The following is a 27,426-nucleotide window of genomic DNA, read 5'->3' on the forward strand; positions in this document are numbered from 1 at the left end:
CTCATAGACTTTCCTCTGCCTTATCTGCCCAGAATCCCCAGTGCATATTCCTATTACGAATGGAAAATTCACCACAGTCAGTGGAGAACAAAGGAGCTGCACATAGGGTACAGAATTTGGCTCTCTGTTTTTGCCTCTGTGTGCCCCGATTTACTGTTTCAGAGAACTGTCACCATCTTTTACCTGGGCAGATGGTATTTAAATCCTCTGAGTTTTCTGATTAAAAGGTGCTACATTGGTAAGAAGCATTATAATCACTCTTTTTCCCCCAGCCAAGCTAAGATGCCTCCTCATAGGTTAATTCCTCATAGTTCAAGGACTCCACCCTTCTTGCAAAGTGGAGTCCTTTGTTAGGGTTAGAATTTCCTATAAACCTGCTCAATAGTTTGTTTTTGTTTGGCTTTGAAATACTACACAAAGCAATCCCTGTAAAGGGCAATGCTGTTGTGAAGGCTGATAGAGGTGCCTGAGACATAGGCTCAAAGTTGCTCTTTTTAGGCAGAGCCAGCCGAGTAATCCTATTTCAGTTGGCTGCTTTTCAACGTGCCTAATACAGGAGCTTTTCCTCTGGGAGCAGCATTTGCCTCAGGGGATCAAATGCTTTCTAGTGAGGGGAAAACTTTGGGAAGTCCCAGGGCCAGGGCAGTTTCGTCTATTCATAAAAATCCTGGGGAACAGAATGGGCCCTATAGACAGTACTAACCCTAATCCTTGACCCCTCCAGCACCAGTGGAAATCAGCACTTGGCCCTAGGACAGATCCCAGAATAAATGAGGAGGCTAGAAGTAAGCAGGGAAACTGGGAAAGCAGGTGAGATTGCTAAGGCACCCGCTGGGCTCTGAGTCAAAAGCTGTCAAATGTCCTGGCTCATGCAGCTCCCGCTCTCTCATAGCCCTGCCCTTTCCTGGGGCTGGGCAGGGGATTGCTACATGTCAGTTTACCTGGGGAAAACCCAGAACCTCACTTTGGTCCCTTCCAGTAACTGACGTGACAGATAGCCCTAGAGGGGGAGGAGAGAGCTTTGCTCCATAAATGGTCCCACCCCTGGACAAGGTGGTTCACTCTGACAGGTAGCAACGGGGGAGTGTGCACCTGCCACCAGTGGAGCTCAGCCAGACTGCGAGACAAGGCTGAGCAAGCAGTGGGAGTGAGTGAACAATGGACAAGTTGAAGTGTCCCAGCTTCTTCAAGTGCAGAGGGAAAGAGGTAGGGGTTTGGGGGCTGTGGAGGTATGGAGGGCCTGGGGAGGACAATTTTAAGGGGGGGCAAGTCTCAGATTTTGCTTTCTGTGGCTACCACTTCTTCTCTACATTTCTGTTCAACTGCCTTACAGTGAGCCTGACGTGTCCTCATAGAGTAAAGGGAAAATAGAGCACCTCTTTCTCTGGTAGCTGGAAGACAGGGGCACCTCAGCCTATGCCTTAAGTGTGCCCTGAAAACCCTGTTTTCCACTCCTCTCTAGACTGTGTTCATATGCTGGAGGAAAATGAGAAAACACATTGTCCTTATGCGACCTGAGGAACCCTCCATACCCCAGAGCAGTTAACAGGTTGGGAGATAACCTATCTCCTCTGAAGTGGAGAGACTGCTGCTCCACCTGGTGGGACAGGAAAAATTGTCCCTGAATATTATTCTGTGGCTTTCAGAAAAACACTGATTTTACTCTCAAGATAGGGAGCAAAGATAAACTTCTCTTATCACTAAACATCCAAAACTATCAGCCTATGGAAAGGGAGTCTATGAATTTCTCCCTCCTTCCCTCTTTTCTTTTTCCTTTCCTTTCCTTTCCTTTCCTTTCCTTTCCTTTCCTTTCCTTTCCTTTCCTTTCCTTTCCTTTCCTTTCCTTTCCTTTCCTTTCCTTTCCTTTCTTCCTTCCTCTCTTCCTTCTTTCCATTTTTTTTTTTTAGTGGAAACTATAGTTGATACTTTAAAAAATCTTGTACAATCTTAAGTGTTGATTTTACCTAATTCATTGTAAATATTTTGTATTTCAAAACTTATTTGTCCACCTTCATTTGCCCTTCATGCTGGGTGCCACATGTAATATTTCCACCAAAATTTGGATAATCTAACCCAAAGAAGTAGTAGAAATATCTGCCTACAGTGATTTTCTATTTCAAGAGGTAAATGTAAAATAAAAGCAACCATTAGCAGAAATCTCCCCAATCTTAATAGTGTTCCCCTTGGCTCTGGTTCTATGGCTTTTGGGTTCTCCCTGTGTCTGTGTCTGTTGCTCTGTCTCTCACTGTCATTCTGCATTTGTGAAATTATTTTTCTTTTTTAACACTAGAATCTCTAATAATAATAGTGTTGATGCTTTCCATTTTCCAGAAAGTGACAGTTTCATCTGAAAATTTCCATGTTGGCGAAAATGATGAGAATCAGGACCGTGGCAACTGGTCCAAAAAATCAGATTATCTTCTATCTATGGTTGGATACGCAGTTGGATTGGGGAATGTGTGGAGATTCCCATATTTGACCTACAACAATGGCGGAGGTATTTTCTCTCACCCACTTCTTTCCCCTCCAGTTTTAAGTAGGGTTCTGTATGGCCTCTGAGGGTATTTTATGAACTGAGGAATGGTATATGATGTTTTGGGTTAGTGGGAGGATGGGAAACAAGCATACTGCATTTATTATTAGACTATAAGTTTGCAGCACCAGTTAAGAAGGTGGCTTCACAAAATCCTCAGATATAATCATGATAAAAGTTGTACATTCAGCACTTCTGAGTTTCTCATTTGAGATTCTATGTAATCTGTTGTGACTGGCTTTTCTTAATTTATAGGTTCTTGTGATAATCTCTTCAGACTTTACTGTTTTGCTTAATATACAGCTGAGTCTAAGCAAAAGACAGTGAATTCTAGGTCAGATAAGAAACTCAAGTAAATTGTTTGTGTAAATGGACTATGGCAATGCATTTTGGAAATTTAAGTGTGGACATAGTTAATTAAAAAGTAATTAAAGGTTTAGTATTTTAAGCTGCAATATTCAGTTACATATATCCCTAATTGAATTGATTATGTAGAAGATCCTTCTAAAATGCAATAGAATGTAATTCAAGACTGGGTGTTTAATTTCTGCAAAATAATACTGTTTATACCCCAGAAATCATTAAGGAGGGCTCAATTAGAGTAAGGAGAAAAAAAATAACTCTGAGATGACACACAAAGGGATACAGAATGAACTGCATAATTCTCAAGTAATGTCGAAACAACTTTTCACTTACACCATATTTTATTTACTTGTAATTACAGGTTCTCTTAGAAGTACAGAGGTGACATGCCTTTTTATTTCATAATTGGGTACCAGTGAAACTGTGCCACTGTAATTATTTTCTTGGTACAATAGGATTTTGTGTGGTGATATTTCAATCTTATATTCCTTGTTAATTGGTTGCATTAAAAGATTCACAATGGCCTTTAGAGATTTAAGAAAGAAGCTCTGTTTATTAAAAACTTTGTGTTGGTGGCAAAAAAATTCCCCTATCTAGAACCTATGTCATTCAGTCATGATATGTTTCTGTCATAATCTGGTGTAAGTTTGAACTGGAAATGGGTCAGAAATCATAACCTTTTTGGTGTCTATGTCTTAAGATCTAGTGTAATGAAAAGAAGCATTCAAGTTCCTTTCCAGCCTCCTGTATTCAGGTTTAGAATAAGAAATTCCCTGTGACTCGACACCATAGGTAGACCCAGTAGTTGCCATCAATTTCTAGGAACCATATTAAACTAGGTTTAATAGAGTATTTTTAAACAAAGCCAAAGCAAAATAGTATTATTTATTGTATGCCATTATCTTTCACCATTTCCTCTAATAATTAATATATTATGTGGGCTCTCAGTTTTTAAAGGTCACATCATTTTGGTAATGGGTGATCTAGGCTCTCTCAATTGCTTCTTTTTCTTTTTGCCCAATCATAGAAGATGAACATAAAATTCAAATTTGTCAAATGTTAATAGAACCAATTTTAAATATATGGTCAGTTGAAGTTAAAAATATGGTAAAATCTGGAATCATTTTTACATGTAGATTCTCTTTAACAGTTTATGAAAGACAAGTATCATACTACCTTAATGTCCAGGTTAGCAGTATTATGAATTCATGACCACTGTATTATATTAGCAATTTACCAACATGGTTGTTATTAATAATGAAAAAATGTAATGGGTAAAAAGTCACATATAACACAGAAAAATAATTATTTTTCTTCCCCCCCCACAGCCTATATACACTGGGCTAGCAAGCCTTTGATTTCTATTGTATTTAAACAGGGATATTTTGTATTATGTTTTCCTTGTATTTACCATTGACAGGATTTACACTTCTATTAGTCGCAGTAATGAGAATATGCATATTGCAACATCTATAAAAACATATTTGTCCCTATATGCAAATGACTAGTAACTTGCACATGACAAGTAGTTATTGTCTCATTATTTATAGTAGAATATATTTTGAGGGTTGGAAAAATGTAATTTCCAGGTGTGATGTTACAGTATCATAATATGAAAAATTCATGAGAAAAAAATGTAACATGGTAAATGAAATGTACATAATCCAAAAGCCCATTTTTATCCACTGATCCTCATATTTTCTTATTAAATTTTGTTCAGACTTCTAGAGCAATTGATCAGTATGTTTAGCATTATGTCCCTGTTTTTACGCACAATGTGATAAAAATTGTAATGAGCAATATTATGCTCCAAAAATGACCAGGGAAAACATAAAAGATTGTTTCTTAAAAAAAGGAGCCTGGATAATCTAAATGTAAGATAATTAGCCCTTATGAAATTGCAAGTTTACTCTAAATGCATCTCAAAATTTTAGGCTCTTCTAACAAAAGCAATAAATTTCTTATTAAATTGAATGAAGACCCTTATAACTGGACAATAATGACTTTAACTGCAATGACTTCCACTCCAAACCACATTTAACATTTATACCCTATGTCTTAAAAATAGACTATTTTTAAAAGAGAAAGGAAGAAAACTAATTGTGAAGATATGCCATGTGCCTGCCATTTTGCCAAGTGTTTTCTCATAGGTCCTGTAATTAAACTCTTACCACACACTGATGAGTTGGTACACATTGTTCTTCCTATTTACAAAGAATGCAAAGTTCAGAGGTTAGGTAAACTGCCCCAGGCTGCATAACTAACTAGTAAATGGTGGAACCAGGATATAAACCTAGTTCTATCTGGATCCAAAATCTATGATCATTTGACTCCTCTGTTTTGGTTTTTATGGGCTATTGTTTTTAATACTCACAACAACCTCATTATGAAATACAGCCAGTCCTCGAATAATGTCATTTTGCTCAACGTTGTTTTGTTATAACATTGATGAAATGCCGTAGGAGCTTACCTCTTGTTTATATCAATTCGTTTTATTAAAATTGGCAACATTGGTAAAATTGGTTTAATTATATGCCATTTTGCTTAAAGTCTCAGAACCTATAAAGGATGTCAAGTGAGGACTTACGGTACTAGTATCCCCATTTTATAGATGAGGAATCCAAGTTTAGAAAATAAAGGACTTTCTCCCAGAAAGTAGTGAATTTGGGGCCTAAGCCCAGTAGTCTCTGACACCACTATGTAAGAATGCTTTCAAATGTTATGCTGGCTGTCAAAATGCCATTAAGATTTAGAGATATAATATTCCTTTTTTTTCATTTTCTAGGTGCCTTCTTGATCCCTTATGCAATTATGCTAGCATTGGCTGGTTTACCTTTGTTCTTCCTCGAGTGTTCACTAGGACAATTTGCTAGCTTAGGTCCAGTTTCAGTATGGAAAATTCTTCCATTGTTCCAAGGTTGGTATTAAAACATTTTCTATATTGTACTGACTGGCCTATTCATGCATATAGTTGTCCTCACTATTTGGAATAAAACTGTGTAAGATTTGGACAGGTTTTTAAAAAATATATTTTATTTATCTATTCTAAAGTGAGTTTCTTAGAGAGCAAAAAAAAAAGATTTAGATAGGTTAAAGGCAAAGATGCATACATTTTTTCCTGCATATTTGCCAACATATAATTTAAAAATCAAATGTTAACTTTTATTTCTGGTTGTCTCAGGCTGCAGATATGGGGAGGGGTAAGGAAAGCTATTAGAGAGGGTTGTAAGGGTGTCATTCCTTTCCTATTTTCACTTTTTCAGTTCTCTTGGCACATGTTCCTGCTCTGCAGTCACTTCATGGCTCTGACTTTTGCTACTTTGGATGGTCTTTGACTTCTTGCTTTTGCATATGTTTTATAAAGCCTCATTCAGAAAAATTGAAAGGCAGGTCACAATTTTTTCCCTTGGATGCTCCTAACAGAATAAGACACCAGTAAGAAAAATTTTTAAATGCCTTGACTGTTATTAAACAGCCTTTTTATCTGAAAATCAGATATAATTTGGAATGTTCTAGCAACTGAGAACTATTTGTAAAAGCCTCAAGTATCATCAAAAATAAATCTATAGTGATGTGAACAGTATATTTTGCTGGAATATTAAGGAAACTAACTCAAAAGCTAGTCTTAAGCATAGGAGTTACATTAAGTACGCTCAACTGCATTTTGAAACTACTGAGTTAAAGAAAACTTTGGAAGTTGTTACTGAGTTATTGAATTTTCTTTTCTTCTAGAAAATTTTAAAAATATATATATATTTTTAATTTTAGAGAGTGGGAGGGAGGGAGAAAGAGAGGGAGAGAAACATCGGTGTGTGGTTGCCTCTCATACGTCCCCTACTGGAGACTGGCCTGAAACCCAGGCACGTGCCCTGACCAGGAATTGAACTGGTGACCCTTTGGTTCACAGTCTGGCACTCAATCCAATTAATTACACCAGCCAGGGCTGAATTTTCTTTACATGTACTGTAGAAATGGTGTACACTATCGTTTAGGACATTAATTCATAGGCTGTATCTTTTACTTGTCAAAATGTTGGTTTATGGATCAAAATATAAGTGTTAGTCAGTGAGTCAATAGGATATAAGCTTTGAATAGTTTTTCTCTCTTTTTTTGTTTTTAAAGAATAGTACCTACTCTGACAAGAATTTACAGACTTCATAAGAATGATTAATGGATATGCCCTTGATCTTAGTACCTTTTTCTAATCAACTAAAAACTATCTCAGAAAGCCAATCATCAAAATAATTTTATTTTATTTTTTAATCTTTTTTAAAAGATTTTATTTATTTATTTTTAGAGAGGGAAGGGAGGGAGAAAGAGAGAGAGAGAGAAACATCAATGTGCAGTTGCTGGGGGCCGTGGCCTGGAACCCAGGCATGTGCTCTGACTGGGAATTGAACCTACGATGCTTTGGTTTGCAGCCTGCGCTCAATCCACTGAGCTATACCAGCCAGGGCTCATCAAAATAATTTTAAATTTGGAAAGAAAGGTACTTAGACAGTTGTATTGCCTTTCTACTCCTCAAAGAAAAAGTTGTTTGAAATAACCTTATTTTAAAATAGATTTTGTGGAAATTGTGATATAGCTTTTTTTATGAATTAGCAAAAGAAACTTCAGTTGTTGGATTTTTAATTGTTCTGTTTTACAGGTGTGGGAATTACAATGGTCCTGATATCCATTTTTGTGACCATCTATTACAATGTCATAATTGCCTACAGTCTTTACTACCTATTTGCTTCTTTTCAAAGTGAACTACCATGGAAAACTTGTTCTTATTGGGCAGATCAAAACTGTAGCAGATCGCCAATAGGTAAAATTAATTAATTTATTTTTGAAACATTGTTAAGTCTGCTTTATTCTTTTATATTTTATAAAAAAATTAAAATATTAAATCATTTTTAACCAAGTCAGGGGCAGTTTTAAGTGAGCCATACGTTAGTGATAAAAACAGAAGAAAGCATATATAACCTGAAAATTGATTAAAGCAATGTTAATTTCTGAGGACAGGCAATAACGCTAAATAACTACTAGGAGTACTTGCAGATCTAGGCTATGGGCAGGAGAGAAAAAAGACAATGGAAGGTGAAAAGGAGAGAAAAGCACTGTCTGATAGTTATAGTGTATTTCAGGAGACAGTGAGTATTGCCCATGTCATATGTTGCTAATCTTTGGAATAATGCATCATTAATATTGTAGACTGTTACCACTGGGGTTGTCTTTGTATATCAGAGGATAAAGTAAAAAAGATTGAACAGTAGGGATTTAAATGTGTCATTTTCTATATAGATTAAATAAGTCCACATACTAAAGTCCCTTAGAGCACTAAATCCCAACTGAAATTATTGTTACTTTATAGCTGTTATGACCATAAATATAATCACAGTTTAAAAGGCAAGATATTCCTAGGTTAGTAGTACAGATTTAAGATACTGAATGTGCATGTCTTGTTCCATTTGTACAATTTTTACCCCACCTTCACCAAGTAACAGTTTAGACAGTCTTTATATATTTTACTGTTAAAATTTTCTTTCCAGGAAAGTACTCTACTAAAACTAAGTACATGTTTGCATGTGCATTCTTTTTTATAATTTTTAGTAACTCACTGCAATGTGAGTACAATAGGGGTGATCATCCATGTGAATAAAAGCTGGGTAGATGCCAACAATTTGACCTGCATCAATGGAAGTGAAGTTTATCAGCCAGGGCAGCTTCCCAGTGAACAGTATTGGAAGTAAGTACCCTAGACGATCTACTTCTTAAATAGATATTACTAAAAAGTTTTTTAAATAAATAATGATAAAATATTAATCACCTCTTTTCTTAACTCATGTAAGTAGAAAAAAGGGAAGCAGAACAAATTCTACTCCATTTGATTCAAATCTTTACCGCTCCTGTCTGAATAGTAGTAACATGCGAAATTAGCTCATAGTCAACAAATTATCATTTATAAATTAGTTATGTAAATGGGCACAACAGTGCCAGTAATTATTTATTTAGCACTGATTAATTATAGGTTAGGTCATTGCTTTGAAGAAAAAGTATTCAAATTTTAGACTGTAATTAGCAAGTTCTAATGATAAACAGTTGGATGATAAGTAATTTGCGGGTAAAATTGCTATTTAAGGCTGCAACTCATTATTATCCTTTTTGCTTATAATTGTCACTATATGGTAGAAAATATTTTGAGTTATATTTACTTTTATTAATTTGAAATGTTCTTTTTTAATTTTCCTTATTGTATACCTACCCTTCTTTACCCTGACCTAATTTCTTGACTATTGCTGTAATGAGTTCTTTCTCATCTGCTTGCTAATGGTCCTTTGTGACCCCTTTAAAATTTGGATCTTGAATGTTCCTAAACGTCAAGCTATGAATTAAAATCCAGACTAACACAAGTCCTAGTGGAAATCATAGAATTTTAAAGAACACCTTTGAAAGAGTTATGAATAGCAGGGTCAGTTAGGTTTGGTGATAAATACAAGTACAATGTACAAGTACAATGAAGAAAATCTTTGATGTAATTTTTTAAATTTGTATTATTATTTTTATTGTTATTCCAGTACAGTTGTCTCCATTTTCACCCCACCATGCCTCGCTGCCCCACCCACCCCCACCTCCCATCTTCAAACCCACCCCCTTTGGCTTTGTCCATGTGTCCTTTATGCATGTTCCTTGAAGGCCTTTCCTCTATTATACCCTATTATCCTTCTCCCCCTTTTCTCTGGTTACTGTCAGATTGTTCTTTATTTCAATGTAATTTTAAATGATGTCTTTGTTATCTTGAGAAAAATACAATAAGTAAAATGAAATAATATAATGCAAGGTTATTTTTGACATATGGACCTTTGAAATATTACAGAAAAATTATAGGTAAAGGAATCAGTAGATCTTTTATTCTAGGGCTTGCAACCTCATATCGATTGCATTTAAGCCTAAAGTCAGTCTGGCTTTTCACTGAACTATTTTTGCCCCTCCATACAACAGTATCAATAAAAGGCTAACACAGCATTGATGTATTAATAAGATAAAATACTCATGAGGCTTCCCCCCGGATTAAATGTGACAAAATTCAGTGTATTAAGACACGTGATTCTGTGTTCATAAAAGGGCTTATGTATTTTCAGCAAAGTGGCACTCCAACGCTCAAGTGGACTGGATGAAACTGGAGAAATTGTGTGGTATTTAGCACTTTGTCTTCTTTTGGCTTGGCTCATAGTTGGTGCAGCACTATTTAAAGGAATCAAGTCTTCTGGCAAGGTAATTTAGGAAACACATTAGATAGTGATGGAGCCGTTTTCCAATATCATTATAGTTCAACTATGAGCATTATCAAATGCATGTTGTTTTCCATATTGGGAACATTCAAATGTGTGAAAAGCTTTCTAAGTAGGCAGTCTAGATCTAAGAAATACACAAGATCACTGCTATCATTGAAAAAACAAAACAAGCACAAATCAATATTAGAGTTGTGCAATTGCTCAGTCAAAACTTGGACCCTTCTAGTTGATACAGTATTCTGTAGTTTGCAAATATATTTTAAAGTTACCTTTCCTACTATTTAAACAAGCATCTTATATACTGTAATGTTTGATTTTGAAAGTGCAGATCCTTATTCTATAGGGTAATTATGTCAGGATTCCCCTAGTTAGGAGGAGAATAGAAAACAACAACTATGTAATCATTCTCTTAAAGTTTGCTAAAAATGAATGAGAAACCTCTCTCTCAACAGAGTCCTCTTATGGAGAATATAATTTCCTCCTTCATTGTTTTATTTTTTAAAATTTCAGAAAGCACCATGATAATTTCAGAGAACAACATGAAATTTTCTCTGTGAGCAGTTGTACAGTACCCAGAAAAGTGAATGTTTACATGTTTATATCTATTAGAGTAAAATTTCCTTTAAAATGGAGAACAGGAATAACTATGGATACTATCTTTGATCCCTAGTACAATATCTAGCACATTCTGTTAATGTTCAGTTGTGATGGGACATCCTGTTAGGTCTCAAAAATATTGTGAACATCACAAATCAATGGAAACTCCCCAAAATAATGTTTCAATTGCACAGTTTTGAAAGCCTTGGTTCCTTTTTCATGTTAATATTGAAAGGGTCCATTAAAAGTCATTAACCCAATGCATTAATTTTTATAGGCCTCTGGATGACTTGTTTAAATTTTCTCCTTGGGCATATTATCAAACATAGGACATCTATGGATCAAAGAGATCATTCACATTAATGAAAAGCCAGCCTCAAAGGCAATCTGCTCATTTGAAATCATGTTTTATCCAGGACACAAGCAGTGCACTTGTATGTGTGCTGCCAAACTGTATTAATGGTAGCTTTAAGGATGACAGTAACAACAAGTGTCTACTGTTCACTTTAATCAGCTTCCATGGGATTTGGACATCTCCTTAGAGATTATTGTCCTTCTCCTTGGGGACTGAGTATATACTAACCATTGCAGGCTTTAAAATCATTTTTTAAACATTTATTTATTTATTTTTAGGGAGGGAAGGGAGGGAGGGAGGGAGAGAGAGAGAGAGAGAGAGAGAGAGAGAGAGAGAGAGAGAGAGAGAGAGAGAGAGAGAGAGAGAGAGAGAGAGAGAAACATCAATGTGCGGTTGCTGGGGGTTATGGCCTGCAACCCAGGAATGTACCCTGGCTGGGAATCCAACCTGGGACACTTTGGTTCCCAGCCCACGCTCAATCCACTGAGCTATGCCAGCCAGGTAAAATCATTTTTTAAAACCAACTCAATGCAGTAATTTACAGAAAGGTGATATCCAGTCCCCTCAGGCATTTATAAGGATATATTTTACAAAACACTCCATCTGGATTCCAAGTTATCACTGCTGATATATTGTGTGTTTACAACACGAACCTGGGAAATGCTATTTCATACATCAGAATGTTTGCAAAATGGATAATTTGAGAGTAGTGAGAATAAGAAGAGGAAATTATGCCAACTTAACTATTGGTATCATCAGATTTATTAATAACTGAATGAAATTTTTGATACTTTATTTTGTTAATCTCAACTGGCTAATGATTTTATTTCTATACAGTTACATACTATTATTTGTAAATGAAATTAAATTTTGATTGCTTTTCTTGATAGGTGGTATATTTTACAGCTATTTTCCCCTATCTTGTCCTACTTATCCTGTTAATACGAGGTGCAACTCTGGAGGGTGCGTCAAAAGGCATTTCATACTATATTGGAGCACAGTCAAACTTTACAAAACTTATGGAAGCAGAGGTAAGACAATTTATATTCCAAATTATCTGAGGAGATAAACCTTAAAAGCAAATGCCAAAAATCTTTGGTAACATAACAGTGTCATAATGTAGCAGCTTGCAAAAGAATATACAGTTAGTTAAATTTATTAGTGTTCCTGTCCACTAGGATGTTTGACTTAGCTATTTTACATGACACTAATGATTTCTTACTGGAAGTGTGATCATCATTTTTAGCAATAGGATTCTAAAAGTCCTTTTATTCATATAACTGATTCTATCTGACCACAAAGATTTGGGATTTACTGGTTTTTCATTTTTTAAATTTTATTGTCGTTCAAGTATAGTTGTCTGCCTTTTCCCCCACCACTTCCCCACCCGATTTGGGACTTATTAATCTGACAAACAGTATTTCATGCATGAATACCTATAAATTGACGACTAGGATCATGTGTTTTATTGGGTAAACTCATAGTAGATTTAAAGATTACAGTTGAAAGTTTAATAGATGATATATATTTTAATTCTCTTCAAAAGTTAGTATCCCAAAGGTAAGATCAAATTTTGACAAATGAATTGTGAAGTGAAACACAAATTTGAAATGGATAAAGTATTACATAAACAAAATTGTCACTGGCACCAGAAACATAAACATGCATCATGGATATAAATTGGGTAACCCTATTTTAACTTTCCTCCATCTTAGATAATGGCTATCTGAATCACAGGTACATAAAACCTTTTACAAAAACTTTTACAATTTTGAATGTAAGGAACATCAAAAGTAAGTGTAGTCCATATACTATGCTTGTCTTGATAACAACCTAAAAATGCACTCACTTTTTTATTAGTCACATCCGGTAATGTTATCCAAAATAGATATTTTTGTTTGCTATTGTATTCTTTGTGGAACTCATGCTCATTTCCTGCGATTGCTATTTTCTTTTCTTTTTTTAAAAAATTTTATTTATTTATTTTTAGAGAGGGAAGGGAGGAAGATAGAGAGAGAGAAACATCAATGTGCGGTTGCAGGGGGTCATGACCTGCAACCCAGGCATGTACTCTGACTGGAAATCGAACCTGCAACACTGGTTCACAGCCCGCGCTCCATCCACTGAGCTATGCCAGCCAGGAGCAATTGCTATTTTCTAAACACAGGCATGCCTCATTTTATGCTACTTTGCATTATTGCACTTCTCAGATAATGTGATTTTTACAAATTGAAGTTTGTGGCAGCTCTGCGTTGAGCAAATCTATTGGCACCATTTTTTCAACAGCACTTGCTCACTTCATGTCTCTGTCACATTTTGGTAACTCCTGCATTACGTCAAACTTTTAAATTATTAATATTTGTTATTTTTGATGTTACTACTGTAAATATTGAGGTACCACAAATCACACCCATATATGACACTGAACTTAATCTATAAATGTGTGTGTTCTGAATGTTCCACACATTAGCCATTTTCCTATCTCTCTCCCTCTTCTTGGGGCCTCCCTATTCTCTGAGATATAACAGTATTGAAATAAGGTTTATAAACAACTCCACAATAGCTTCTAAGTGTTCAAGCAAAAGGAAGAAAGGCACATCTTTCATGTTAAATCAAAAGCTAGAAATGATTAAGCTTACTGAGGAAGGCATATTGAAAACTGAGATAGAGGAGACTCCCAGTCAAGATGGTGGCATAGGTAAACGTGGCTCAACTTCTCTCACAGCCACATCAAAATTACAACTAAACTATTGTAACAGTCATAGCCTGTATGTCCTTTTCCATATGAACAACTGTAATCCTGCTTTTCCCATCCTTGTCTGTTATAGACGCAACATTTTATCTAAGAAGGGGAAGCTTCATTTTCCTTAAACACCACAACTTTGAGCACAGTTGGAAAATCCCTTTCATATTCTTTACATTGCTTTTACCAGACTCAAATCACCTGGGCTTTATAGTTCCTTGAAGCTATCCTAAAAAATTTATATAAATATTTTTTATTGGTCTGTGTTTCTGTGTCTCTATTATCTTTGAAGCTCCTTGTGAAACATAAAATTTAATCCTCCCAGCTCCCCACTGCAACACAAACACTACTTCCACTGCTTCTTTGGGTTTGCTGGCAATTAGAATTTTTTCTTAGATCTAAAAAAAAATTCCTCTCTGTCCACATACTAGGCTTAGGATGTATATTTTTCCTTATTTTTGTGTATTTTATTTCTATTGGGATCTGTAATAGAGTAGAGAGCCATACAAATTTATAGCTAGAAGGATCTTCAGCGATTACTTTACTAGCTCACTCATTTTACAGCAGTAACATTGCAACCCAGAAAGATTCATATTTAGTTAAGTTTACACAACCAATTTCTGCATCTTGAATTAAGATTTCCTAACCCCTAAAGTAATTATCTTGTATATAGCTATGAGATTGGTAGACATGGACATTATAACTATCTTTGGAATTTTGCTTCACTTTTCTTTGCAACCTAGGTAAACATTATGGTATTCTGTAATGTTTTTAGACAACTCACATCTGCCACACCATTTCCAGCTCCCTCTAATTCACATATGCATACATAATATAACAAGTAAAAGAAACTGAACAACCAAGATAAGTGTGTTATTTATCTTTTAACATGTACAACCACCGAAGAAATAAGAGAACATTTTATTTCTAACATGATTTTGTTATATATAAGTAAAATAGCCATGATCTATCTCTCTCTCTATCTATCTATCTATCTATCAACTATCTATCATCATCTATCTATCCATTTGCTTCCTCCTGGCTTCTCACCATTGTAAAACAGTTACAGTGTAACAACAATCTAATATCAAGCTGTATTTTGAAGGTCTAGTAATATTCATTTTACTCTATAAAAACTTTATTTCTATTGTAATTAAAAATAGATTATATACCTTTCAGGGGGGAAATTATTGTTTTTAACTTCCATAAGTGAGTATCAATTCATGTTTACTTTCTATAATAACAATAATAGCTACCATTGAGCATCCTACTAATTGCTTTACATGTTTCTCACATCATTTTAGGATACATAATAATTATCATTGTTGCCATTTCCATTTTATAGATGAAAGAACAGGTTTAAACATGTTAAATAAGTTGAAGTCAAAGAGAGTGAGAGATATTGGATGTAAACTTTATTCTTGTTGACTATAGAGCTAAAACTCAGTCACATCATATAGCCTGCTTCCACTGACAAGTCCTGTTTTCAGATAAACTAAAACAAGACTTTTTGATCAAACATATGCCTGCTCTATTATTTGAAATCTGCACAAATAGATTTTTTATTTGGGGTGATGTTATATCTACAGAACTTCACTATTAAATGGATTTACCTAGATTAGTTTCTAAGATTAATTATCGTCCTTTAGAAAAGGTATAACAGGGGTAAATTGTAAAAGGGGGAATAATTGAGGAGTGGAGTAGGTTGAGATGAAGAGAAAGGGGCTGCTTAAAGTGGTGAGGCCAGTTACATGAGGCTCTAATCAAAACATGGAATGAGGGAATTGGGTGATCTAAGGGATGCCTAAAAGTATCATCATTGTTCAAAAATTGCCTAGTACTATCCTTGTTAGAATAATGCTTCTGTTGTCTCTAAATTGATATGTAGAGTCAAGAGAATTCCAATAAAATCCCCAGCATATTTTGCTGTGGAACTTGAAAACTGATTCTAAAATTTATGTGAAAAAGACAAAAAAAATGCTTCTGAAGAAGTGAAGACTTGTCCTACCAGATACAAAAAAAATATTATAATGCTATAGGTATTAAAATAATGTGGTGTTAGCATTGGTATAGACATATAGACCAGTAGAAAAGAATAGTAGCCCCAGAAATACTCATGAGCATATTGAACTTGACATATGGCAGAGGTGGCAATGCATATCAACGAGAAAAGGACAAAGTATTTAATTGACATAATTGGTATCTAACTGACATAATTAATTATATCAATTATCTTTGGACAATTGATATTCTATTTGAGAAAAATTCATTGATATTTCCAATTTAATATACATGATATCAATTTCAAGTGAGTCAAAACTTAAAATAAACAAAACTTTAAATCTTTTAGAAGAAAATATAGCATGCTATCTTTATGACCTTGGGTTAAGGATTATTTTTTTAAGGATTATTTTTCTAAGAGAAATGAAGGATAATACAATACAAGCAAAGATGGACACCTTTAGCTACATTAAAACAACAAAATCTTTGTTTCATACAAGGACACAATGATAAGAGATGAAAAAATAAGCCACAGATTGGGAGAAAAAATTAACAAATATAGTAGACAAAGGATTAGAATCCAAATTACATAAGGTATCCCTAAATATCCAGTAAGGCAAATAATGCAAACAAAAATGGCAAAAGACATGAACAGGAATTTCACAGACAAAAACAACTGTGTAGTATAATACATTAAAACATACTAACCATAAAAATTCATTAGGATAATCAGCTCTCACTTCACAGCCACTAGATTAGACTGTATTAAAAATTCTGACCAAAGTTAGCAAGGATGTGGAGGAATGGGAACTCTTATACCCAGCTGGTAGAAGTGCAAGGTGGTACAACAATTTTGAAGGATAAGTTGGCAATATTTAGTTAAAGAGAAGATTCATATATTCTATGACATCACAGTTCCACAACCAGATATGAGGAGACAGACAAGAATATTCACAGCTACCTTGTTTCTAATAGCAAAATACTTCACAACCTAAATGTCCATCAATAGGATAAAGAATGAAGTGTGATATACACAGTGGGGCAATACAGCAGTCAAACAAATGTTTAAAACTACATATATTTAACTGAACCATATGAATTTGCCTATAGTCTTTCATTTTTGACTTATAAAATTGAAATGTCTTATGGTTCAAATTGATAAGGGATAAATTTCATACAATACTGACTGGAAAAGGAAGTTGTATACATTTACATGTATTAAAAAACTTTTCCATGAACTCCAAAAATGCAAAGCTAAATATTGTAGTATTTAGGTTTACATATATATGTGGTAAAATATAAAGAAAAACAAGACAATGATAAACACAAAAGTCAGGATAGCAGTTGCCACTGGAGGTTGGAAGGGTAATATGATTAAGAAGGACCATGCAAGGGCTTTAAAAGACTGATAACACTTTATTTCTTAGGCTTAGTAGTGGGTACTTGCATGTTTATTTCATTATATTTATTCATTTGTATATATAAAATATTTTATGTAAATGATAATTAAGAGTGTGTGTTTTTAAATATTTAATTATTTTTTCATAGGTTTGGAAAGATGCTGCAACTCAGATATTTTACTCCCTCTCAGTGGCTTGGGGTGGCTTAGTTGCTCTATCATCTTACAATAAGTTCAATAACAACTGCTACTCAGATGCCATTGTGGTTTGTTTAACAAACTGCCTCACAAGTGTGTTTGCTGGATTTGCTATTTTTTCTATATTGGGACACATGGCTCACATATCTGGACAGGAAGTTTCTCAAGTTGTAAAATCAGGTATGGAATTTATTATTATTATTAACTTTGTTTTTTAATGTTTATTGTATTTTTTCCATTACCATTTAGTCCCCTTATACCCTACTCTGCCCAGCATCGCGACACTGTTGTTGATGTCTATAAGTCCTTTTACCTTTTGCTCAATCCCTCCACCCCGTAACTCCCCCCACAGCTGTGATCCTGCTCTCTATGAGTATGACTTTACTTGCTAGTTCAGTTTTTTTCATAAGATTCAACATGAGTGAAATCATATGGCACTTGAGTTTCTTGGACTGGTTTATTTCACTTAGCATAATGTTCACCAGCTCCATCCATACTGTTGCAAAGGGTAAATTTTTCTTTTTTATGGCTGAGTAGTATTCCATTGTGTAAATGTCCCATAGTTGTGCTATCTACTCACCTACTGAAGGACACATGTGAAGTTTCTGTATCTTGATGATTGTGAATAATACTGCAATGAACATAATGGTATTTATGTTCTTTCAAATTAGTGTTTTGGGTTCCTTCAGATATATTCCCAGAAGTGGGATTGCTGGGTCAAAGGGCAGATCCATTTTGAATTTTTTGAGGTATCTCCATACTGCTTTCCATGGTGGTTGCATCAGTCTGCATTCCCACCAACAGGGCAAAAAGGTTCCCTTGTGTATATATGTATAAGTACATGTATATATGTGTATATATGTATGTATATGTACCCATACGTACATACATATATATGTTCCTCCATGTGTGATTACAGTATTGGTCTGAATCTTTAAAACACATTAACATCATATACATAGAAACCCAAGTGAGTTTTTACGTCTGGCTGTGTCCAGCCAGAACTAGTGTGATGAATGAACTTCCTAACCTTAAAGACATTAGCTAGGGTCGCTTAATTATCTGGATACAGAGTGTCAGGAAAATAATTCTAGGGTACTTTTAAGTAAGACTTTCTTATTAAATTTTTATTTATGGTTAGTGTCATTTGGTGGAGAGACTGATGAATGAGAACAGAATGTTAGAACTAGAAGGGACCGTGGAGGTCATCCAGTGTCCAGCTCCTCATTTACAGAGGAAGGGGCAGATGCACAGAAATGTTAAGTCTTGGCAGAAAATCAAATAATTAGGAAGTGAAAGTGCCTAGACTACAAGCGAATTCTCCTGAGGCCTAAGTTGGTCATCTGGGAGGATGGAGAATCGAAATACTTAAAACTAAGTGTCACATAGTATAATTGAAAGTTTTAAAAACATCTCTAAAGATAACATACATCAAATAGAAAATAAGATTTAATTATGATTTTGGGCACACATTTGAAGAGATGGTTGGACACTAAGAAGTTCCATAAACATATTTTTTTGATAGTGTAATTCTTTTAGAATTTCTAGGGTACATAAGGTAACCGAATTTAGGTTTCCAAGTTTAAGATAGCTGTTATTGTTCATCAAACTTAAAAAATAAAGTCAGTTAAACAAAATCAATGACATAGTTTAGATTTCCTATGAGACAAATGTACCACTCATAAAGTTAATCTCAGTAGTTTAACTAATGTCACGTGTTCACACTATCACATTGCTCAACAACCACACCAAATGCTTTTAAAGTGAAAGTGAAACAGCGGCTAAAGAATGTATATCATGAATTGGGTCGCCAAATTCAAATGAAATTCTTCTAGTATGTAACTTTGAAAATATCCAATTATGTCACTTTTCTTGGGAACTAATTTAAATGAAAATGCTATGTATTTTTCTCAGGTTTTGATTTGGCATTCATTGCTTATCCAGAAGCTCTAGCCCAACTCCCTGGGGGGCCATTTTGGTCCATATTATTTTTCTTCATGCTGTTGACTTTGGGTCTCGACTCTCAGTTTGCTTCCATTGGTAAGTAATGCTTCCAGGGTTCACCCATCCCTCTTATATTGCACTCATGTTTCCCCTACTTAAAAACATTCTTTTCTTAACCCTCGTTGCCTCTCCTAGGTTTTACTCTAAGAATAATCTTTCTAAAACTTCTTTTTAGCCCTGGCTGGTGTGGCTAAGTGGATGGAGCACCGGCCTGTGAACCAAAAGGTTGCTGGTTCCATTCCCAGTCAGGGCACATGCCTGGGTTGTGGGCCAGGTCCCCAGTTGGGTTACCACACATTGATGTTCCTCTCCCTCTCCCCCTCCCTTCCCTTCTCTCTAAAATTAAATAAACAAAATCTTTTTTAGAATTTTAAAAATTCTTCTTAATAAATTAAAAAATACAAAGTAGTCATGAGCCAGACGCCCAAAATGAGCAAACATTAATACTTTACCATATTTGCTTCAGACATTTTTTAGAAAACTAAACTGTTACAGATGAATTTGAAGTATCTATCCCATGCTTCTCTCCCTAATACCACTCATATTTCTCCCTTCCTAGAAATAAACATCACCATGAATGATGTTATTCAGCCCGTGTTTGTATACATATTATAATGTACCCATAAATACCATGAATGTTCAATGCCCCCCCAAATGTGAAATTTCACTTCATACATACCATTCTGAAAGTTGTTTTTTATGTACTATCAACATATATGTCTATGTGTTCATACATAGACATATAGATGTCGCTAATTCATGATGTGTTGCTGTAATGATGGGGGCATTTGGATCATTTCCGGCTTTGAACACTTGCACACACTGCTACACTGACTATTCTTTACGTGGCTCTATGTACACATAAGAATCTTCCTTAGGGTACACACTTAGAAATTCTGAAACTGTTTTTATTATATCATCCTCTTATATAAGACATTTTATTTATTTTTATTTAAACATTTTTTCAGCCTCACCCGAGGACTTTTTTTCTTTGCTTTGAGAGAGAGAGAGAGGCAGGGGGAGAGAGAGAGACAGAGAGATAGAGATGGATGTGAGAGACATCGACACGAGAGATATCAATGTGATAAACATCGCTTGCCTGGTCGTCTTCTTGTTCATGTGCTGACCGGGGACAGAACCTGAAACCCGGGTATGTGCCCTGACTGGGAATGGAACCTGCTGCTACCTTTCAGTCTATGGGCGAGGCTCCAACCAACTGAGCCACACAGGTTAGGGCACATGAAACATGTTAATAGCTTACTGTTTATAGGATAAAGTCGAGCCTCCTCTAATTGATTTTCCAAGCCCGCAAATATTTCAAACGTGTTTCTTAGTCCTTTCACTCGTACATTTTTCTACTTTTAAGCCAGTGCCCATTTCGTGAACACATTAATTTCTTAAACCTGGAAGGACTTTCTGTCTCCATGTCATTTATTCAAATGTTCACCTTTTTGGAAAGCTGCGCTGGACTTCTTCCTTTCCTATAACTCTCTCAAACTGCTTCAGCCCTCGGGGACCTGTTTCCTTATAGTTGCTACCAATGCAAATCCTTATAAAACAGACTAAGACTGACAAATCCAGCCGCATTCGACTTTTATCAGCACTGACGAGTGGTGACGGCCAGAGAAAGGACTCTGTGGCTCTCAAAAGCAAGGAGCAGGGCCCAGACCGCATTCTCAACATATATTTGTAATTTCATTAACATAAGTTGAATTCTGTGATTAAACTTATTGGCAAATGAGTTGACATATGACATGCTATTTTTTCCCTTCTGAAGAAACGATCACAACAACAATTCAAGATTTATTTCCCAAAGTGATGAAGAAAATGAGGGTTCCTATAACTTTGGGTTGCTGCTTGGTTTTGTTCCTCCTGGGTCTCGTCTGTGTAACTCAGGTATACTACCGTATTTTTATAGACAAGATATTACTTGGAATATTTACCTATATCTAAATGAGAAATTCTGAATTGACATTCAATTATTATCTAAATGAGAAAATCAAGGTTTAAGAGGATGTTTAATGACAAGTGCCAGTCTGATTTGGACCAAGGTTTTCTGACTTTTAGTTCAGGCTGTTTCCCTCGATAGCACAATTTCGATAGTACGTATAGTTTGCAGAGGGGGAGGAGGCCCAATAAGGAGCACTTTCCTTAACCACAATAAACTTTTAGACTTTAAAAACACACTCTATATCTTGGCCGCTACTACGGAACACACAGACACTGCCTATCATTTTGACGATTAACTATCTGACTCGGCACAGAATAAAAGGAACATCCTTTTTGGGATATTTAAATCCACATCTGTATTCACATTCGAAAGCATTCCTTTTCACATTTTTGGCAGAAACGAAACCAAGGAGCATATGTTATAATCAAATTAATAAATTTAATTTGAATCTCTAATCAATCATAAAAATAATGACAAGTTATACTTAGAAGTAATTGGTTTTTAAAAATTATTTTATTGTTGTTCAATTACAGTTGTCTGTATTTTTCCCCACCCCTCCCCCCATGATTTTTTTTGATAGGCTGGGATTTACTGGGTTAATCTGATTGACCATTTCTGTGCTGGATGGGGCATTTTGATTGCAGCTATACTGGAAATAGTAGGAGTCATCTGGATTTATGGTAAGTTGTGACTATAGACTTATCTATACTTTATATGAGAATAATTTAGTTTGATCATTTCCACTCTGTGCACTGTAATGGTAAATTACAATACAACTGGGCAAAATATAGTATATATATATTTATTTATTTGTTTGTTTATAAATAAAATGTAAAGGTGTATGCTTTGTTCCTGTAGTATAGGGAAACATTCTGGCAGAAAATTTGGAGCCACAATGATTAATGGAGGGAAAATGAGCAAAGACTGAATGCACTGTTTGTCGATTGTTTTGTTAGGAGGGAACAGATTCATTAAAGATATAGAAATGATGATTGGAGCAAAAAGGTGGATATTCTGGCTATGGTGGAGAGCTTGCTGGTTTGCCATTACGCCTGTTCTTTTGATTGTAAGTATTCATATGGTATGGATTTGGTGTCAACAATGTGTATTTAAACATTTCTAAGATAAACTTGAATAACTCACATTGGAGACAATAAGGCAAAGTAATGTCATAAATTAATGATTTTCAACTTCTGCTTTATGACTGGTGCCTCTGAGTTGCCTAAATTAAATGCCTCTGCAGTGTTAGTTTTGAGGCCATGGGTTTAAACATTTACTTTTTGACAAAGTAAACAGGCCCCTATAGACTTAAATTTCCCATATATTTAAGATTTACCAGTAGGAAAAATAAATAGAAACCATTCGTTTGCTCATTCCCTAAAAAATATGCTAGGTACAGACAATGCAAATATGAGCATGACCTCTGCCTTTATGGAATTCAATCCAAATACACGGATTGCTAAGAATCAACACTCCTATTTCAATGCATATTTTTGTCTGTATAGGAGGTACTTACTACATTCTATTACCAAAAGAAACTCAGCTGTGACAGTGGAGACAATAGGTTATGTCAGTAAATGTAACAGTTGTTGCTCTTTAGGAGCTGAGGGAAAGCACAGTCCGTTGTACTGGAGAGGCATGACATACAGACACGCTATCTGCAAGTAACAACAGTTCAGGGCAATACATGGCTGCATGCGAACATAACACTGGATGGGATAGACAATTATCCTCGACCAAAGACAATGGGGTGGGTGTGACAGTCACAAAGCTTCACAGAGGATGTTTTGGTTCTTATTGCCTCCATGATTCAACGGTTTGTCTAGAAAAGGCCACTAAAGAATTTGATCTAAAATTTGCTTCACATCTGAAGTACCATGCTTATTTGCTTTTAGAGGAAATTAATTTTTTTAACATTACAAGGTCAGTTTCAAGTTGTGACCAGTTTCAGACTAAATGTGCTGAATTAAAATATTTGGATGCCCTACATTCTCGCTAAATGATTTTGACAGTGCTGGGAAGTATAGTTTGACCCTTCTGACGAGTCTCTGTAATAAACTAAGACCCTTATCGAATCAGAAGACCTAACTAGACTTTTAGCCAACCAACTTTCACTGATTACATAGGTTTGACAACTGAGTTTATTTTTAAATGCAAGCTATTGATCATGACATGATATACATCATCAGCCGTTTGAGTCAAGTTACATACATTGAGCTTCACTGTCCCTCATTCTTCTCCTGTAGTTATGTAGGATTATGGTAATTGTAAAAAGTATTTAAATGACTGTCACTAAATTAATGGAATTAAGCTATTTAACTTTGAAATTAAATTTGATTATCCATTTTATAAAGACTCTTGCATCTAAACACATTCTAAACTAAATTTAGAGGAACTACTACTAGGTGACTTTTGGTTTTGATCACTTCATTTTGTTTTACAAATTTCTAAATATCTGATTAGTTTTAGGCTACAACATGTTTTTTTAAGAGATTTTAAAGAAAACTTGGCCTTAACATGTTTCAGCTTTAAGGTTCAGATTTGTTTCACCCAAACGTACATTGAACTGGTTTTTTTCTCAAGAGGCTGGAAGTGAAGTGTGCTTTGGTAAATATGTGCGTACTACTAGAAAGTGAGTGCGTGAGTGCTTGGATGTGGAGTAGGGATGCTCCATGTGGTGGGAAATACGAGAAACAATTGCTAAGCCAGGAGCAACAGCATGCTCTCTAATTTGTACTTTACATTCTCATTGAATTAATTCACATGTGGGCTAGCTTATGGTGTAGAATAAAACCATGCTACTGTAAGTTAAAAGTTAATAACAAAATTTCTGGTATTATTTTACTCTCCCTCAGGTATACTTTATGGTATTTTATTGAAACACATGTTAGACAAGTGTTAGTATGTTTTATGCATGTGTATGTGGAGGTGCTAATTTTGGAAGAATTTATTCAAAGCCAAATACAAATTACATAGTTTGGTTCCCTTAGTATTGCCGTCTTCTGGCTAGTTACCTGGTTGTCTTAGTTCCTCAAACGTGTTTTCATTCATTGTCATTGCTTTATTTCTAAGGAATGGAATCAAATTGCTAATAATTAGCGCAATTGAAATCACTTGTGCAATGAAGTCTGCTCTGCAGCATTGTCTTTTCACGTGTTAACTTTCACAGGCAATTTTCATCTGGTCACTGGTGAAATTTGACAGACCTGATTACGGTAAAATTCCATATCCTGACTGGGGAGTTGCTCTAGGCTGGTGTATGATTATTTTCTGCATTATCTGGATTCCAATTATGGCTATTATAAAAATAATTCAAGCTAAAGGAAACATCTTTCAGGTAAGCACGTAAAATCAATATTATTTGTTCACCAGTCCAAGTCAAGTCCCCTCCATCACCCTTTATCCCCCCTTTGCCCTCTCCTACCTTCCCCCACCCCCTTTCCTTCTGGTAATCACCATGCTGTTGACTCTGAGGGCTTTTCCATCCCTTTACCTTCTTCAAGCTGTCCACCTAACCCCTCCCCTCTGACAGCTGTCAGTCTGTCGTCTCTATCCATCAGTCTGTTTCTATTTTGTTTTTTAGTTTATATACAGATGATGTATTCTAGCAATGTACCTCTGAAACCTATATCATTTTATTAACCAATATCACCCCATTAAATTCAATTTAAAATTAATATTATTTGTACTTCATATAAAGCACTAGGATCAAACCAAAGATTAATCTACCCATACGGTGGTAATGTGAGATTATGACCATGAGATCAAATTCAAATTAATCGCTCTTTCCTTTAGGCTGCTTTTATACCTGAGACGAACATTCACTGCTATGTGCATAACATTGTATTATGCTGTACACAGATTTGCGTGTCTCCCTGTACTAGACTACAAGCTCCTTTAAGAAGAAGTCTTGCCTTGCTTGTTGCTGTAGCCTCAGGCCCTGTTAGAGTGCTTAGCACATGAAAGTTATTATATCTGTACCGGTACTAACTTGTTCTTGGAGATGTTGCAATGCAGGTGATCTTTTAGTTTTATCCCTACAATCTTCACTTTTAAAACATGGTCACACACACACAGGCACACACACAACATCCTGTTTTCTTTATAATGCATTTCCTAATAGCGTGTTTAGACTGAAAAAGCCTGGTAAATGACCTTGAACACAAACTAGATCCTAAGTCATCCCTCTTCCATGGAGGCCTAGGGGGATGGAGTTGGTTATGACACGTCACTAAGACAAAGGGCAATGGCAAGGTGAGCTCAGCAGTCAGATTTTAAATAAACCTAAGCCCGTTCAAGAATGGATGTAGATCAGTTGTTTCACCCTGGAGCTCCCTCTCTTTGGTTCTTGAAGTTTCCCAGGTATACACTGGTTTACCTGGGAAACCAGGTAAACCTAACTGTCACCCTCAGGGCAGGGCAAGGAAATTTAACATCCTAGCCCTGGCTGGTGTGGCTCAGTGGATTGAACACTGGCCTGCAAACCAACTGGTCACCAGTTCGATTCTCAGTCAGGGCACATGTCTGGGTTGCTGGCCAGGTCCCCAGCTGGGAGAGTGCAAGAGGCAACAGATCAATGTTTCTCTCCTGCTCTCTGTCCCTCCCTTCCCCCTCTCTAAAAATAAATAAATAAAATCTTTTAAAAAATTTAACATTCTAAAATAAAAGTGTAGTTTTATATTTATTTATGTACAGATCGCAGCACTTAAGTTCTAAGACAGCATTTTCCCCATTTCAGCGCATTGTAAGCTGCTGCAGACCAGCTTCTAACTGGGGCCCATACTTGGAACGACACCGCGGGGAGAGATACAAAGACATGGCAGATCCTAAGAAAGAGACCGACCATGAAATACCTACTATCAGTGGCAGTGGGAAACCAGAAACCAGAATAAGTTCTAATTTTTAAGAATATGTGCCTGTGCAATGTGATTGCTTTAGAATAGAGAAAATTTTATTTATTTGTATGTTAACTGAACAAAAATGTATATATTATGTTCATAATAGTAAAACAACTATTTTTCTCACTTAAGCAGGAATGTAATATAAAAATGTGAATCTACTAATTTTTATCAATGTGCTTATTGTATTTCCTTTAGATGATCTATCTGTATAGCACACACTATGTGCATTTCACAGTAACATTTCTGTACATATTACCGTCCAGTTTTTCTAATGTAGTAAAGGTTGGCATTTGAGCGAATTATATAGAAAATAGTTATATTTTCTATCACACAAGTTTTAAAATATTACGTGCTAATATTTTCTCGCTATATAGACTTTTCTCCGTAAACCTGGAGAAAATAAATCAGTCTATTTAAAAGAATGTGTTAAAATTGAAGGCCTCAGTCGATTAGAAATGTTATACATATGTGGAAGAAATGGACTATATATATAGCATGAGGACTGTAGTTTAATACTTGTGATCGAAATGTCTAAAAACTTCATGGATTTATGGCTCACCTTTCATTGTGAACTTGATAGTTATATTCTTTATTTTCATATGTTAAAAAAGACAGAAAAATTAGGATGCTGTGGCCAGTAAGTGAGAAATCTAGAAAACGGAAACCAGTGTCTTGGAATACTTCTCCATGTAACGTCTGTCCTAGGTTACATTTGAAAGGAACATCTGACCCATCTAGTTTGTACTGTTTCACAAAATTCAGAATAGTTCATTGGACTCTCTGAAATCTAGGTATCATTTCAAATAGACTATGGAACAAAATACTAAGGTAGAAATGACTTCAATCAAATTTAAATCTTCTGCCCTGGCTGGCGTAGCTCAGTGGATTGAGCTCAGCCTGCGAACCAAAGTGTCGCAGGTTCGATTCCCAGTCAGGGTACATGCCTGGGTTGCAGGCCATGACCCCCAGCAACCGCACATTGATGTTTCTCTCTCTCTCTCTCTTTCTCCCTCCCTTCCCTCTCTAAAAATAAATAAATAAAATCTTAAAAAAGAAGTAAAACATTATTATAAAAAATTAAATCTTCTGTTTTAAGATGAGCTC

General features: G+C 35.5%; 1 protein-coding gene across 1 annotated transcript; it reads left to right on the forward strand.

The window, feature by feature from the left end:
- The first annotated feature begins 980 nt into the window (after positions 1 to 980).
- SLC6A14 (solute carrier family 6 member 14) lies at positions 981 to 27,146 on the forward strand. Its single transcript, XM_028523355.2, has 14 exons — positions 981 to 1,206; positions 2,332 to 2,497; positions 5,682 to 5,813; positions 7,545 to 7,706; positions 8,492 to 8,627; positions 10,021 to 10,153; positions 12,016 to 12,156; positions 17,418 to 17,646; positions 19,381 to 19,506; positions 21,248 to 21,366; positions 22,002 to 22,101; positions 22,378 to 22,487; positions 24,591 to 24,758; positions 26,160 to 27,146. Exons 1-14 carry the CDS (start codon positions 1,159 to 1,161, stop codon positions 26,325 to 26,327), a joined length of 1,938 nt encoding a protein of 645 aa, XP_028379156.1. The 5' UTR covers positions 981 to 1,158; the 3' UTR covers positions 26,328 to 27,146.
- The last annotated feature ends 280 nt before the right edge of the window (positions 27,147 to 27,426 follow it).

Source organism: Phyllostomus discolor, chromosome X (genome assembly GCF_004126475.2).
Source record: "Phyllostomus discolor isolate MPI-MPIP mPhyDis1 chromosome X, mPhyDis1.pri.v3, whole genome shotgun sequence".
Classification (NCBI taxonomy): domain Eukaryota; kingdom Metazoa; phylum Chordata; class Mammalia; order Chiroptera; family Phyllostomidae; genus Phyllostomus; species Phyllostomus discolor.

Bases quoted from the DNA above. Each gene is read 5' to 3' on its own strand.
- SLC6A14 (XM_028523355.2), top strand. From the start codon at position 1,159: ATGGACAAGTTGAAGTGTCCCAGCTTCTTCAAGTGCAGAGGGAAAGAG. The intron at 8,628-10,020 runs GTAAGTACCCTA...ATGTATTTTCAG, and splicing joins CCCAGTGAACAGTATTGGAA to CAAAGTGGCACTCCAACGCT. The intron at 21,367-22,001 runs GTATACTACCGT...TTTTTTTGATAG, and splicing joins GTCTCGTCTGTGTAACTCAG to GCTGGGATTTACTGGGTTAA.